This window comes from Dipteris shenzhenensis, chromosome 7 (genome assembly GCF_047967505.1).
Source record: "Dipteris shenzhenensis isolate YYH24624 ecotype China chromosome 7, Dip_SZ_1.0, whole genome shotgun sequence".
Classification (NCBI taxonomy): domain Eukaryota; kingdom Viridiplantae; phylum Streptophyta; class Polypodiopsida; order Gleicheniales; family Dipteridaceae; genus Dipteris; species Dipteris shenzhenensis.
In genome coordinates, this window is record NC_141602.1 from 12,187,115 (window position 1) to 12,202,228 (window position 15,114).

Below are 15,114 nucleotides of genomic sequence, written 5' to 3' on the forward strand. Positions count from 1 at the left end.
ACTGTTTCTTTGTCTTCGACTGAAGCAGAATATAGAGCACTCACTACAGGTGCATGTGAGGCTATATGGCTCATAAGACTATTGTCAGAAACAGATTACTTTGATGAGTCAAAGCCAATAACAATATACTGTGATAATCAATCGGCTCAAGCATTGGCCAAAAATCCAGTAGATCATCACTCCAGGACAAAGCACATTGATGTCAGAGAGCACTTCATCAGAGAAAGAGTGTTACTTGGTGACATCACACTGCAGCATTGTGATAGCAAAGAGAATGTTGCAGACATCTTTACCAAACCACTCGGTAAAGAGCTATTCGAGAAACACCGACTAGCTCTTAGTTTGACGCAGAGGAAGGACATTCCCATTAAAGGGGTGTGATGGAATATAATGCTCAGTCCTTCTTCGATTCCCCAGAATCATCATCTGAGGGAAGGCCTACTTCATGATGTTGATCTTGAGGGAAGGTGTTGAGAGTTCACGCTCAACATCATGTGATCATGTGTGCATAGCACCATCACGTGATCATATGTGCATAGCACTAACCTTATAGAGTGCTATAAAGGAAAGGGTTAGATCCCCTAACCCTAACCCTAACCCTAAAAGGGTTTGTATATATTCTATTTTTTCAACTAAATCTAGTGTATAGTTAGTCATTTGTGGTGTGCTCTCTAGCTGTGCCCTCTCTCCTCATCTCCACTCTTCTCCTCTCCCCTCTTCATATTTTGTCATTCCTCTCTCTTGATGCATGTTCTCGATGTGAGGGAAGATTCGGAGTTAGCAACAGAGATAGCCAAGTTGGATGCATGATCAAAGGATCACAATTTATATGGTTGTAGTCCATGTCACAAAATTATCTAGGTTGCAACCATGGATGAATTGAAGGCATAGTCTTATTCATGTATTTGTTGGGCTTAAATTTCCAAAATACGACACAAATCTTTGCACTTCACCAAGTCAGTAATAAAACACCACCCTTAACATTTGCAAGGAGAATAGAGTCCTAATGGACCCTGTGCCATGTCTCCTGTCCCTATTTTTACTCATTCTTTAAAAAAATTTCATTAAATGGTAGGATGCAAGTTCCATTTCAACTTTCTATGAAAAAAATAGTACAAGGTGTTACTCATTCTTTTTTTTCCTTTTAAAAATTTATTAAATGGTAGGATTTAAGTTCTCTTTCAAGTTTCAATGACAAAAATGTGACTTTGAAGTATAGGGAGACATCAATACTGAATGAATGAATGTGAAGGACTGTCAAATATAGGTAGTGATCAATGAATGAATGAATGCCAAGAACCGAACAAGGGGAATGATAATAATATGATTTAAATTGTGTTTGTCTCTCCGGGCATTGTGCTACTCAAAATGTATTTAAAGGGCCATAATCTCCCAAAACTCTATTCTTTTGTGATATGCTATTGTTTTTTTTTTGCCTCGCATTGTGCTTTGTTGATGGGGTCTATCCTTCTACTCTAGTCTAAAGGTGGTCTATCTAACCTAATTGAGATATACCCCTTTCTAAAGGGACTGCTTTGGCTTAATTCATTTACCTCTATTTGATTATATTCCACTTAATGCTTTTCAAACATCAATGTGGTCTTTCATTGGTGGTTTCAGCCCTAACCTTCCTCTTTTACCGCATTAATTATTGCATGAGTTTGTAGTAATGGGGTTACTATCAACATCCTTTTCCCCATTTTGGCAAAAGCTTGGTAGTGTTTCCCTAGTAACCCAAGGTATAGAAACATTGCTCTCTACCCCCATGCAAAATTGATCTAGCACTCACGGACCTAAATGGCTCTTTTGCACATTCTTTGGTACATGGTAATGGGTAATAGGTGAAGTGTTGAAATGATCTGTCGACAATTGGGGGCATGGATATGTTTAGGGAATCTTTGAAAATATAGGCAAAAACAAATTCGGGAATTAATATTATTTACTTAACTTTCCTAAGTGTACGCTTCTTAAAGGAAGCAAACCACTATAACTTATTGTTTTACAATTAGAGGACCAAACCCTTGGATCTAGATGAATTGGGATATTGGAACATCATGTTGACACGATATTGCAATTTTGCCACCTTCCCCAAATCAACCTTTTCTTCAAATAGTTATGTTTTATGTTTATTCCTGTCCCTATATAGAAGAGTGAATTAGTAAACTTCAAAATTTGTGCAATAAATTAGTTTCATTCTCTCTCTCTCTCTTCTTACAATTTAATGAGGATATTTAGTCATTGTGGTTTCCCCTTGACTTGGGAATGAAGTCTCTAGTTTTCTATCTTTTTGGAGTCCTCATAGTGCATTAGATGGCATTTATGCGGCATGTTGTCTCACTACACTTAAAATACTCTCATTGATGTAATGCAAAAAAATTTCAAATCATATATTTTTTCTAGCACTGAGACTTTCTATCCACTTTTGTTTTTTCCAATTTATGTGTTTGTACTAGAATGCTTCTTTGTTTTATACATATGTAGCTCTCATTTCGATAGTGTCAGAACGTTTGAAGATACACGGGTACCTTGATGAAGTAACCTATTTGTACTTGTACAATGGGCATTTGTCTCTAGGACTCATGTTTTGGAATTCAAGTTTCAGGAGGTAATACTCATTACGGATACTATAGTAGGTCTAATCAAAATTCATGTTTGAAATTCAAGTTTCAAGAGGCAATACTCATTACGGATACTACAATAGGTCTAGTCAAAATTCATAGGAAGTACATTTAAGAGCCTTTGTGATAGTCTACACACTTGTGAGAGTTCACTTGTGGGTTTATGCATAGGTGACCCTCATCATGCTATAATATCAATTGTTAGAATATGCCCAAAACCAAGGCAAGGTAAGATGAGAATGGCTTTAGAACTGCTTTGTGCATCTTACCAATTAGTTCTGTGGAGTTTCATAAGTTTTTCCATTAGTTCAGCTTGTTGGCAAATTTCTTTTTGTTAGAAAACCTTCATTACATATGTGTAGTGACTGTCTATGCTATGTTCAAGTCCACGATGGGGGAAGGGATTCATGTGTTGAGGCTTTAAGGAGAGGAGGGAGAGGAAGGTAAGGACTCCAGAGATTTTGTATTGTGTTCTCATAAGAGGTTAGCTGGGGTGAGGGGGTAATGGTAACCATGTACAAAGGAGGGGTGTGAAAGCCAACCATGTTGAATTTGTTGAAGATGACTTGTACTTGGAGACGTGTGCTTATTGCGGCGTCTTCTTGAGGTGTAGAATAGCTGTAACAACAAATGTTAATGTATTGGTGGCGACTTTGGGGGACTTGTGGTTTTATCAGGTTTAGCTTGGAGTCATTGTTATGTTATGTCAAGTAATTTGACTATTGCAGCAACACTTTTACGAAACAAGATAGAAAACTGGCTTCTCTTTAACCCAATCTCTAGTGAACAATGCTAGTGATGGGGGGTGCCCTCCCTTGGTGGCGGGGTTGGAGGTCATGTATTTACGGCAGGCATAGCTCGGTTAGGTGACATGTTGGTTGTCCCACGGTGACCTGGCATGGTCGCCATAAAGATGTATTGCCATCCCATGATGTGCATAATGCAAGCATAGTTCGGGACCTGTAGTTGGATGGAGTCAAGGTGAGTCAGTGGTTCTCATGCGAAGGTGCCGTGCTAAACAGGAAGCGCATAGTGTGCATGCATGGAGGGTGAGTGTGTGCTGTATGCGTGTGTGTGTGTGTGTGTGTGTGTGTGTGTGGGTGTGTGTAGGGATTTTCACTAAAAAAAAGTGTGTGTGTGTGTAGGGCAGTTTGTTGTTAGGGTAAGGGGAGTCAACATAAGGGTTGACTGATGACTGGTACGGTGTGATGAAAAAAAATGGCGTATGGGAATGAGGCGGTAGCGCGCGCGGTTTGAAGCGTGGTTTGGGGAGAGCGTGGCTGTGGGCCGTCCGATGGGGGACGTGGACGGATAGGATGCGAGGGCCGTTCCCTCGCTTCTCTTTTGATGTTTCTTTCATGTTCGTCGTCATCTTCATCATCATCATCTTCTTCTTCTTCTTCTTCTTCTTCAGCCTCTGTTTTGGTTTCTGGTTTTGGGCTTTGAGCTCGCCATCGCCATCTCCATCCCCCTCTCGAATGCCTCTCCCCCTCCTTTGATTTCCCTCTTCACCTCCCGCCATGGTTCGTCTCAATTCCCCCTTTGCTTGCTTATTTCCTTTCCTCCCCTGCCTCCCTTCCCTTCCTCGCACCTCTCACATGCACGCATTCGGCACACCGCTCCCTCCCAATTCTGTTTTTAACGGGTAGTATCCATGGAGGGGCTCAAATAGTTGCATTCACGGCGAGTGCGGCTCTCAATTAAGCATCCTGGGAGGGAGTTAATCGAGCATTCATCCTAAGCGAGTACAGCTGAAAGAATTCAAGAACAGGATAGAGCCAATTGAGCATTTCTGAGTGTCACTGCAAACATGGGGCAACCAATTCAGCATTCTTTGAGAGTGAAGGCCAAGCGAACTGAGAGCGCGAAGTTGAGAGGGGGAAATCCAAAGATACACGGGAAGAGGGCTTGATCTGAGCGGGCTTTTTGAAATGGGGGTGCTTCCGTTTGAATATTCGCTACTGTTTGCTGCTTTGTTGATTCTGCTTTGCATTTCTTGGGCTCACAGAAGCGCAGTGCTCTCTTTTGCAGGTTGGACACAATCTTGCAGCTGTGCCTCAGAAGCCAGTCTGGCTGGAAGCATTGCTTTCCGAGAAATTCTTCACTGCCTGTGCTAGACATATTACGTTGAAGAAGAATGAGAGGAATATCTATTGTGTTGATTGCAGTTTGGGAATTTGCCAGCATTGCCTGTCAAGCCACAGCTCACACCGCCTTCTGCAGGTAGAATTCCGGTGCATCAAGAAGAATGGGGTTTAATTGACAATTAATCAGGCAGCAATGTGTTCAGAATTGGGCGTGATGATCGTGATTCCTCCCGATTGCGAGTAATTTAGTCGAGCGTATATAGAGTATATGAGCAATGATCGGAATTTTAGTAATGTCTGCGATTAAATCTTGGTTCTCGGATTGCATTTCCATGTGCAGTAAAGAAGAGCAGGCAGGAAATGTGCTTTTATGTCTAAGGTAGAGAGATTGTAGCGTTCTCCTTCAGCATTGCAATCTTATATTTGGAAATCTGGAGCTCTGTTTGCAGATCCGGAGATACGTGTATCACGATGTCATCAGATTGCAGGACGTTCAGAAATTGGTGGACTGCGCGCTTGTTCAGGTAAGAGCTCACGGCGTTCGATTGCTGCTAATCGGCAGCAGAGGGGAAAGGAAGAGAATCATAATCATGGTTCGAAGTCTCGCCGCATTGGTGTTTTGTCACCGGCAATTTGAACGTTAGAACCGGGTTGGGGAGGTTTTGAATTGGTTGCACGCGTGCGAAAGATGAAACTCTCATTGAGGAGGCGTATGATCGGGTGAGTGATCGAGTGATGATTCGTGGTGTAGTGAGGATGTTTGATTCATCTTGTTGATGCCGTTTGCAGGCGTACATTATCAACAGCGCCAAGGTTGTGTTTTTGAATCAGCGCCCCCAGCCTCGTCCCTCCAAGGGGCTTGGGAATACTTGCGAAACCTGCGAGAGGAGCTTGCAAGATGCTTATCGGTATTGCTCGGTGGCTTGCAAGGTACCCCTCTAGCAATCTCAACTTACGTCTGTTTCGATTCCTGCAAATTTGACGCAATTCTGATCGAGAGGCAATCGCGCGTGGTGCTGTGTAAATTGGAACCGATTCAAGGATATTGTCTGTCTCGGTGGCAGGTGGATGCTACCTTGAAGCAAGGCAAGGATCTACAACCTTTACTTCCGCGGTGCAATTCTCTGCACATTTCAGATTCAGCAAACAGCTCACCCGCGGAGAGCATGAAGGCGTGCGAGTTGGAGACAGAGGAGCAATTGTCCCCGAACTCGGTGCTGGAAGGCACGAACTCGCCCACTTCGTCGGGATCTACAGCCAACGACGGCATGCTGTGGGGGATTGTCACGTCCGGCACTGTTTCTGTTGCGCCTGCGCCGAAGAAAATCCGGAGCAGCTGCTGCTCCAAAGCTCTAATTCCAACCAAGTCGGAGATCCAACACTCTCTGAACAGAAGGAAAAGCACTCCTCATCGATCTCCTCTTTGGTGAAGAAAACCAGATATCGCTGTGAAGCACCAGCACCATCACCTTCCTCCTTTTTTGGCGTTTCTTTTTTGGCAAAGATGCATGCCTTTGCATCGCTCTGGGCTTTGGTTTCCATGCAGCACTGTATGCAACTCTGTAAGTACTGTTCTTTGCAGACGGAGACCAAATTTTGAAGTCCATCGCACCTTCCAAGTCCTTGTAGCTGTTATAGTACCTAGTTCTCCTCTTTACCAGGCTTAAAGCTTGTAGAGCATCTGAGTGTTTAGTCCTCCTCTTTGGTAGGTGAGCCTCTTCAGTGAAAGTGTAGAGTTTTAGCAGGCGCAAAATCCCTGCAGTGTATGGAGGATTCCATCTTTCTCCTCGTTTGTTGTAGCTACTATACTAGCACAGAAAGCTGGTAAAGGCCGCCATTGGATCCGTTGTTTTGTAATGAGCTGATTCTGTGGGCCTGGATAGTATGTTTGTGGCCTTTGCCGAACATCTAAAAGCAAATGTGGCCATTCTATTAAAGCGGTTGAGCAAGCTTGTCTAACAACTCCAGGATTGATTGATGGGAGTGCAAGGGCGGTGGGCAAATTTAGCTATACTACGATTCTGTACGTAAAACCAGATGTGTATGCGAGCCTATGCGAGCTATAGCCTTTGATAATTGAAGTTAAGACAGCCCACGATCGGTGCCGGCGATTGGAATCAACTGGGAACGCAAGGAAGCCGGGGGGCGGGCTGTGATTGACGATTCCGTTGTGATGAACGTCTGCTCTTTGTCAGGATAAACGAATTCTGTTTTTTAGGCTACAGCTACTTAAAGGTTTGGCAGAGCTAAAGGGGAGGGAGTTAAAGAGTGTGACGTGAGAGGCTGGGGCAGGGCATGTGCTGACTGGAAAGGAGGGGAATGGGGTAGCAGAGGAAGAACGGAATTGTGGGAGAGAATGGGGTAGATGGGAGGTAGCACTGCAAATTTAGGAGGAGCAGATGGCATTGGGGCGAGAGAAAGAGAGACAGAGAAGAAAGAGAGAGAGCTCAGAGAACTGTTGCATTGCAGGGATGGCAGAGTCTGATAGGAGAGGTGGCACTGGACTTGTTCAGGGATCAGAATCATCAGACTCTAGAGTGGTGTTTTGTTGGGTGGTGAGAGGCCCGAGGAATAGATCTTTGGCAATTGGAATCCATAAGATATCACCATTCACAAGAGAGTTATCACCACTGCAAACACCCACACCTCAGACCTCACCAGAAAACCATGAGTAATGTATGAATTTTCACTTGCCGTTTTCACACAGCACACCAAGTTGAACTCACATTGCACTCAGCTAATGAGAGATGAACAGGCTCACAGACAGGGAGTTAAACTTTTTCTAGCCCTTGGACTCTCTTATTGGAAAGCAGGTCATATATAGCCTCTGAATAGGATCAGAGAACCAGAAGAAATCTCACCTTGTGGCCTCTGATAGATGTAGAGGTCTTAGAATCTCAGATAAATAGGAGGAGTTTAAATTATGGGATCTGGCAGATATTTCTGGAGCTCAGATAAAAGGAGGAAGGGGTTTTTAACCCAGATAAAGAAGAGCTCTGATAGAAAAAAAGATTACAGACAAATAGCAATGTGGCCTCTGTAAGCTAGATACATCCGAATCTGACAAAGTGGGCTAACTTGTAATAGGTCCTCCTGATTTGGGTACGTCTGATTTATATCAGAAATGGGCCTAACTTGTGGTGCCTTTTAACAGGTATATCTGAATAATGAATGGTCGTTCTAAATAGAAAGGGGGGTAACGTGTGGTTCCTGAATTGGAAGGGGTACTTAGTACGTACGCTCATAATAATGATTGGGTTGGAGGCTAGTAAGTCCTGTTAACGTTGAACTGAGATAAGAATCTAGGGTGGATGTGGAGGCAGAGATCTGTGGGAGGTGATTGTAATTTGTAAAGTTGATGGGGGGTATGGATTAAATGCGGTCTCTGGGCTTTGCATCGAAATGAGGGTGGAGCTTGCCATTAATTTTGGGGGGCGCTCCTCTCTAGTGTCCTCTCCTGTCCTCCGCCGCCATCCTTGCTGTGTATATCAAATCAAAGCCCATATATCCGCCTACTAATTACTCTACTATATCTCCCTCTAAATATAGCATCACCTTTATCATCTCCCTCGCTGCATCCCCCATCGCCTCCAACTCAACTCGCCTTCACATGCTATATTAGCTCCTAGTCATTTTGCTATTCAATGCCCCCCATTCAATGTGCGCTTTTAAGATTTTCTAATTTTCAAACTTTTGCCACATGCTACATCTCGTTACTAAGAGACGGTGAGCCATGCCCCATCTACTTACTTAAAACAGAGAATGGCCTGTCACTCAATGGGCTATGCCACGTGTTGCTCAAAGGAGAAGCCGCAATTTGAATTCGCATCTCCTTCAAGGCCTTCCCACACAGCCATGCTGAAACTCTGTCAGCCACCTCTTCCACCGGTTCGCCGGCATTTGCGTATTCTTTGTTGCATGGTCTCTTTGCTTTGTCTCTCACAAAGGATTTGCTTTGGGGAGCTGAATGGTGAACCTAGGAGAGAACAAGCTAAAGCCCCAAGTGAAGCAATTGGTAGCTACAGATTGAGACTCCAAAGAGGAACTGAGGGCAAAGCTGGTAGTCAAGGAGGCATCCCAAACGAAATGAGGACATGATGCTCAAGCTACGAAATGCTTGCTGTATGCAGGAAGGGAGGCATAAATCAGGTTTGCTTCCCTTGCCTTCCATATTAGCAAGCAACCTTTCCTCGGATCGAAGTTGTCTTCCTACCTCCTTTCTCCTCAGCCCCTCCTTGGCTTTTCCCTACTAGCTGCCACCATCGTAGCTCCCAAGCTATGGCAACAATCGAGATCCGTGAATCATCCCGGGAGTGGCAAATGCTTTGCTTATGGTGCATGGCTATGTGAAGAGCCCAACAACATTCTCGTCGATGATGCTTTCATACGGCATAGCAGAGACGCTTCGTAGTGAGGTGGAATCAGGAGAAGGATAATCAACAATCGTGTAGACAAGCATTGGCTATACGAGACCAGGTAATATGTTTGATTAGTAAATGTATCACACACACACACAAATTTGATTAGTAAATGTATCACACACACACACTTGTTTCTTGAATACTTTCCTAGCTATGAATTATTCTTTTATGTATCCCCGTGAAATCATCCCTTTACGCTTTCTTTTTAACCACCCCACATACCAAGCCCACTAATCGTCCCATACCTCCTCTAATTCCTTCTTATCCCATGTACTCATTCGCTCCTTACTCCACTTGTGGCTAAATTATTTTTTTAATTATCTAAAAATCCATATGGTTGTCTATATTCCTAGGTAAAGGGATAACAAGTTGGGGAAAACATGCATTACCTGTCTACCCAAACGTAACTATGATGTTCTAACACCTAGTTTGTTTGGATGGTGGCAGGTAAGTGGACCCCGACCTCGAAACCTGGACTGCCTGAGGATTCGACAGCTTTTTTTAATATTATGTTTGTCAAACTCAATATTATTAAAAATTCTTAATTTTGATCGAAATTTTTGGAAACTCTAGTTGCATTTTTCAACTTAGATGTCTTAAACATTTTTTCCTTATATGTTTATCTTTTTTAACTTTTTATTCAATTGATGGAATTAATTGTATGGCTCAATTATTGATGGGAGTTTTTTATCTAAAAACACACACACACACACACACACACAAAATGAAGAACAATCTTTAATGCAACATCATTGCATGTGGATCCTTAATCTTAGCTCATTCATCTCTATATGTTAAATATCTTTCATCCAACATCCTTGCATACTAGTCCTTAAGTCTTAGCTATCCAAGCATGCAACATCCTTGCATGCTAATCCTTAAGTCTTAGCTATATTAGCTTCTTGATCTTACTCGAGTGATTGATCTTGAGAATAAATTTATTTAAATTGTGATGTACACATTTGAGGATGCTTACGGAGGCTCAACAATCTACCTCAAACACTTCGGTAAATTTATATGTTACATGTGTTTGTATGTGTGGTGGTCAACTCGGGTGGGTGTGGTAGGTTTGAAGAATACGATACATGATACGATCCAAACTAACATTGTATTAGTCATTTTGGTAAGATCCCAATTCCCATTTTTTTCCAAATGCTTGAAATTGAAGGCATTTTGTTTCAGTGTTTAGAGAAATTCATATTGCTGGACCACATTCTCTCTCATTGAAAGAGATATTTGAGTTTTGGTTTGGCTTAATATTGTTTCATACTATTGGCATGTTCATGTTTCTTCTGACATTCATGTAGTTAATCATGTTGCAAACGGTGGTTTTGGCCTTGCAATAGGGACAAAGATCACATGAAAAGATGACAATGGGCAGTTCAAATATGTCTTTTCATTGAATGGTATTCAAGTTTGTTGTAGAGCATGGTATGAAATGCATGGTATTCCAAAAACAACATTTTATCGATACAGGGAGCAATTTGAAATTGGTATATGAAGGTGTATGCATGGTAATAAAGGAATTGTGCAAAGAGGTTGGGACCACACAGAACTGGATAGTGCCATAATCCAAGATTTTGTGGATAACAATTCTGACCTATGCCACACAAAAGTCGAACACTTCAGGATGGATCAAGGGAAACACAATTGGTGATACCGGATGTATACAAGCAGGTTGATATTCTCTATGAGGTTAACATGCAGTTAAAGCATAGTTTGGGTTGTAAGGAGATGTCAACTTTCTAAAAAAGTGAAACAAAATATAAAACTATCTTTGGGGGTTGTATTAACACTATACCCAAACATATTAGTATCCAAAAAGGCTTGTTTATTTTAATCCAAGGTGGTAAATCTAGGACATAGACATAGATAGCATTAATCCTATCCTTAAATTTTAGAGAGCTATTGATGTATCTAGCTACATTTACATACAATGTATCTCCCATGATGTATTACATATCCTCTTTTGGTCTAGCTTTTGGTTCTTCAAAGAGGCTATAGATCCTCACCGTTGGGAAGCAAGAGCAAACAGTAGCCTAAGTATTGTAACCATACTTTGGACCATCGTACACCAAGTATTTGTTTGTTCAAAGTTGTAGGGGTACAAATAAGCCATATCTTGCTAAAAAAATTGTAGATCTCTTCACCTCAACACATTTGAACTCAAATACAAAATCCATTGATATTGGGAGCTTGTGTTCCAACAAGCCATTCACCACCACCACAAGGTCAAATTCCAAAATAGGCTTATTTTTCACTTCTTCTGACCAATTTTCAAAACATGCCCATGAAAGAAAGGATGAAAAGTTATCGAAAAATTGGACCAAAAAAAGAACTCAAGGAAATAAATAAGAGGAACATCATAAAATAATTATCATGAGCGATTACCATTATTTAGGATTTATTGTGTGTTGAATCCATGTGACATTCATAGACCTAGTCATCTATGCTTTTGGTGATTTTCAAGTGCTATATAAACTATGGTAACCAAATTTTGGGGCTAATGAATAAGATCACTTGGTCTAGATGGGCCAAGGAAAGGGCATATCAAAATGAAACTGTTTGGCATATATTACTTGATTACATTATTTTTTGCCATTAAAAAGAATGTGAAATCTCTATTAAAAAGATATTACAATGTATGTTCAACATAGGTAGACATCACACTAGCTACTGTGACTAAATTTCTATCACTATCACTATGACTCTCATCCTTATCACCTAGAGGGTCACGCTCGACACCCTCTTCTATGTCAATGTGAGTTGCCATAATCGTCTAAAATGTCTTGTAAAGGAGAGACCAAATTTAGTTTTAAAAACTTTCAGATTTAACTTAACAGTACAAAGACTTATAGAATTCAATTAAAAGGCCATATTGTAAGCAACATGCCAAGCTCAATTTTAATGTTGGTTTTTTTCACCAATCTTCTCAAATACCTAACAACACAAAAACTTTTGAAATTCACTTAAAAAACCTAAGCATAGATAATTATGGTTGTAGGAAACATGGAAAATTTCATGGCTTTTGACATGCTCTTTTGGCCACAAAATTTTGTAAAATGAAAATTTTGAAGGCTATGATGTCCTCTAGATCATGTACACTACTTGGGTTTGTAAGGGGGGCTACTTCGACTTGCGATAAAAAATGCTCTCCTTGCTTGTCTACATTCTCTTCTTCTAAGTTCACCCATACTCTCAACTCAAGAGTCTGAGATTAGCTTTGAATGCCTAGCATTGACCTCATCTACCTCTTTTGCATGTTCACAAATGCAAGGTTCTTTCTTTTCAACTTCAAAGATTCAATGGTGGCCATACTAGTTGTGAATGCATCCACAACACAATGTCTACTTGTTAGAAGTATTCCATAATGGATGATACATACGTTGCATTTTATACCTTTTGTTGTACTTTGTCTACTCCTCCTTCACTTTCTTCATTCCACTCATCCTTAGAGTCTGAGTTAAAAGAAAAAATTTCTTTGGATGGATTTGATTTAGCATGTCATAATGAGGCACTTTTGTAAGCAAGAATTGGTTTGGATGGATTTCCCAATTTATTCACCATGTCATCATGAGGCACTTTGTTAACAATGCTAACAACAACCAAATCATCAAGGACTTCCTAAAACATATTCTGACCAACTCAACTCAACTGCCAGCTTGAGTTCAATTCTACAAGACCAAGCATAAGGGTTATGCTAACTAAGCATCCAAGCAGCAAGCTCTCAAGTGGCCATGATGATTAGAAGGAAACCACGTAGGCAGAATAGCTAGTGACAATGGTTCTCAAAAGTTCCCAAGAAGTTTTTAGAAGTGGGTTCTCGGAACCGCCGTGTCTATAAAGTTGTAGATTTATTTAAGTGTAGAATTCGATGTAGAAAGGGTTAAGATGAGTGTCTAGTTTTGAGAGTCTGAGTAGAGTCTACCTTGTCAAGCCAGTGTTGATCAAATTAGAGTCAAGCTTGTGCCTGAGCCGAGGCAATTGAGCGTGAGGTTGCAACAATAACTTGTTACACAAGCACCTATTTGTAGCTATGGCTATTTGTAATGTGCTCCCCCTATTCCATGTTAATAAAAGTGACATTTCATTTATTGCTCATGTTACTTGTCTTGCTCTCAATAACCCATCTTCATATGGTTGTGTCCATGACTGCACAATCTTGTTGTTAGTTAGTTACTCAATTCTTTCCATCCCAACCATAGAATAGGACATTGCATGCCAAGATAACTCTAGAGTACAAGAGAGGACAATCTTCAACACTAGGAACTTGGTCGTTCGTTGAGCACTGTGTACCCACCAAGCACCGGGTATACTAGTAAACTCACCGGTGAGAAAAAAGATCATCAACATTTGGAAATCCTATTGGGGATCGTATGCTACAAAAACAAGAGCAATTGTAGCCTAAAGGCATGAATGCTATATCATTGAGAGCAACAATCCATGCTAATGAGCAACGAGCTACGATAGTTGCTTGGTTTGGCACATTATTACAAAATATTTATCTGAGTGTCCAAAGACGACATGTGGTTTTTAAAGACTTGCCCACGACTGATGTTGGATGGAGTATTTTTCCCAAGAAGCCTGCAAAGTACTTCAAGCCTTGACCAACCTTTGACACACACTTGAAGACACACCAAAGGTATGTTTTCAACTAAGAGGAACACCTACTCCAAGGTAGAAGGAGTTGGTAGAATCCGGCCAATTTGGTAGCGAGAATGAGTTTGAATTTAGAAATGGAGCTGATCATGCACATGGAGAGACATAGTTTGACTACTAGTAATATCGAGACCAGCAATGAATTAGTTCCTGAATTGCACCTAAGACATCCCAAGGAGCTAGCTATGGGAGGGACCTTGAGGTAGTTGCATAAGATTTCGAGTCCATGGAGATCTTGGATTGAGAGACCATCCATAGTCCCATTTATGCATTGAGCCATCCATGCAGCCACCGTCAACTAGTTAGGTGTGCAACAAGTTTAGAGGCGAGGAATGCCACAAACCAAGAACAAAGACCATAAAGAACTATAGAAGGAAGGGAGGCGTTGTAGGAGCCAAGGCATGAGTATGGCTGCCTAGGTTCTTGTTGCACCTCAAGCCTCGCATCACGAGAAGTCTTGACCCCGTGAACAACACATGCAATGGGAGCCAAAACATGCAAAGTCACGATGAGCTTCCAATGGTGAAAGATGCATCCAACCAATGGGGACTAGGGACCCCAAGTTGCCACGAGCAAATGCTTAGAGATGCGATAACAGACTGGGGAGAATAAAACAAAGCCCAACAACTAGGCATGTCCAAATGATCAATACCAACATGGGGCAGGGTGACAATTAGAATATGGGCTAAATGGTCATTGTGTTGCAAGAAGTCAAGTACATAGCCCTGATTGAGTCGAGAGGGAATGATCGTGACCAAAGAGCCTCGAGGTAGTGACTGCTAAGCCAAAATGCACATAGCTCATTCAGGTGAAATTCCATGAAACCAAGGAAGAAGATCCATATAGTAGCTTGAAAGCTTCTGTGGGTGTGTCATACTAATGGAGCAATGACCAAGAAAGGTACATGAACTAGTTTCTACATACCCTGGTCAAAACAGGTCAAGGATCATTTAACCAATTTTCAATTGGTTACTTTATGGAGTGGTACCACATGTTCGAGGCATTCCTTAGAAAGTTTAGACATGAGATCAATGAGGAAGGTGTTCACACCAAGCTAAGTGATTTGAAGCAGAAAAAGAATGAGTCCATTCACAATTTTGTCTTACAAATACAAGTCCTCATTAGACACCACCCAATGACTTGTATTTGTAAAATCAACCTGGTCACTCAGTCTCAGGGACCTGTAACTAGTTCCAAAAAGGGACTACCTCAAACTAAGGATATCAATTGGAAGGAAGAGAAATAAGTGGCATACAAGGCGGCAAAAAGAATTAAAAGGAAACCTTTGTTGTTGATATGCCATTCAAGTATGATCTAGTAACACACCCA

General features: G+C 41.4%; 1 protein-coding gene across 1 annotated transcript; it reads left to right on the forward strand.

Moving 5' to 3' along the window:
* The first annotated feature begins 4,069 nt into the window (after positions 1-4,069).
* Positions 4,070-6,208, forward strand: LOC147899955 (protein RGF1 INDUCIBLE TRANSCRIPTION FACTOR 1-like). Its single transcript, XM_087377234.1, has 5 exons — positions 4,070-4,141; positions 4,650-4,841; positions 5,155-5,229; positions 5,495-5,635; positions 5,770-6,208. The coding sequence occupies exons 1-5, from the start codon at positions 4,139-4,141 to the stop codon at positions 6,133-6,135; spliced, it is 777 nt and encodes a 258-aa protein (XP_087233360.1). The 5' UTR covers positions 4,070-4,138; the 3' UTR covers positions 6,136-6,208.
* Positions 6,209-15,114: the final 8,906 nt, after the last annotated feature.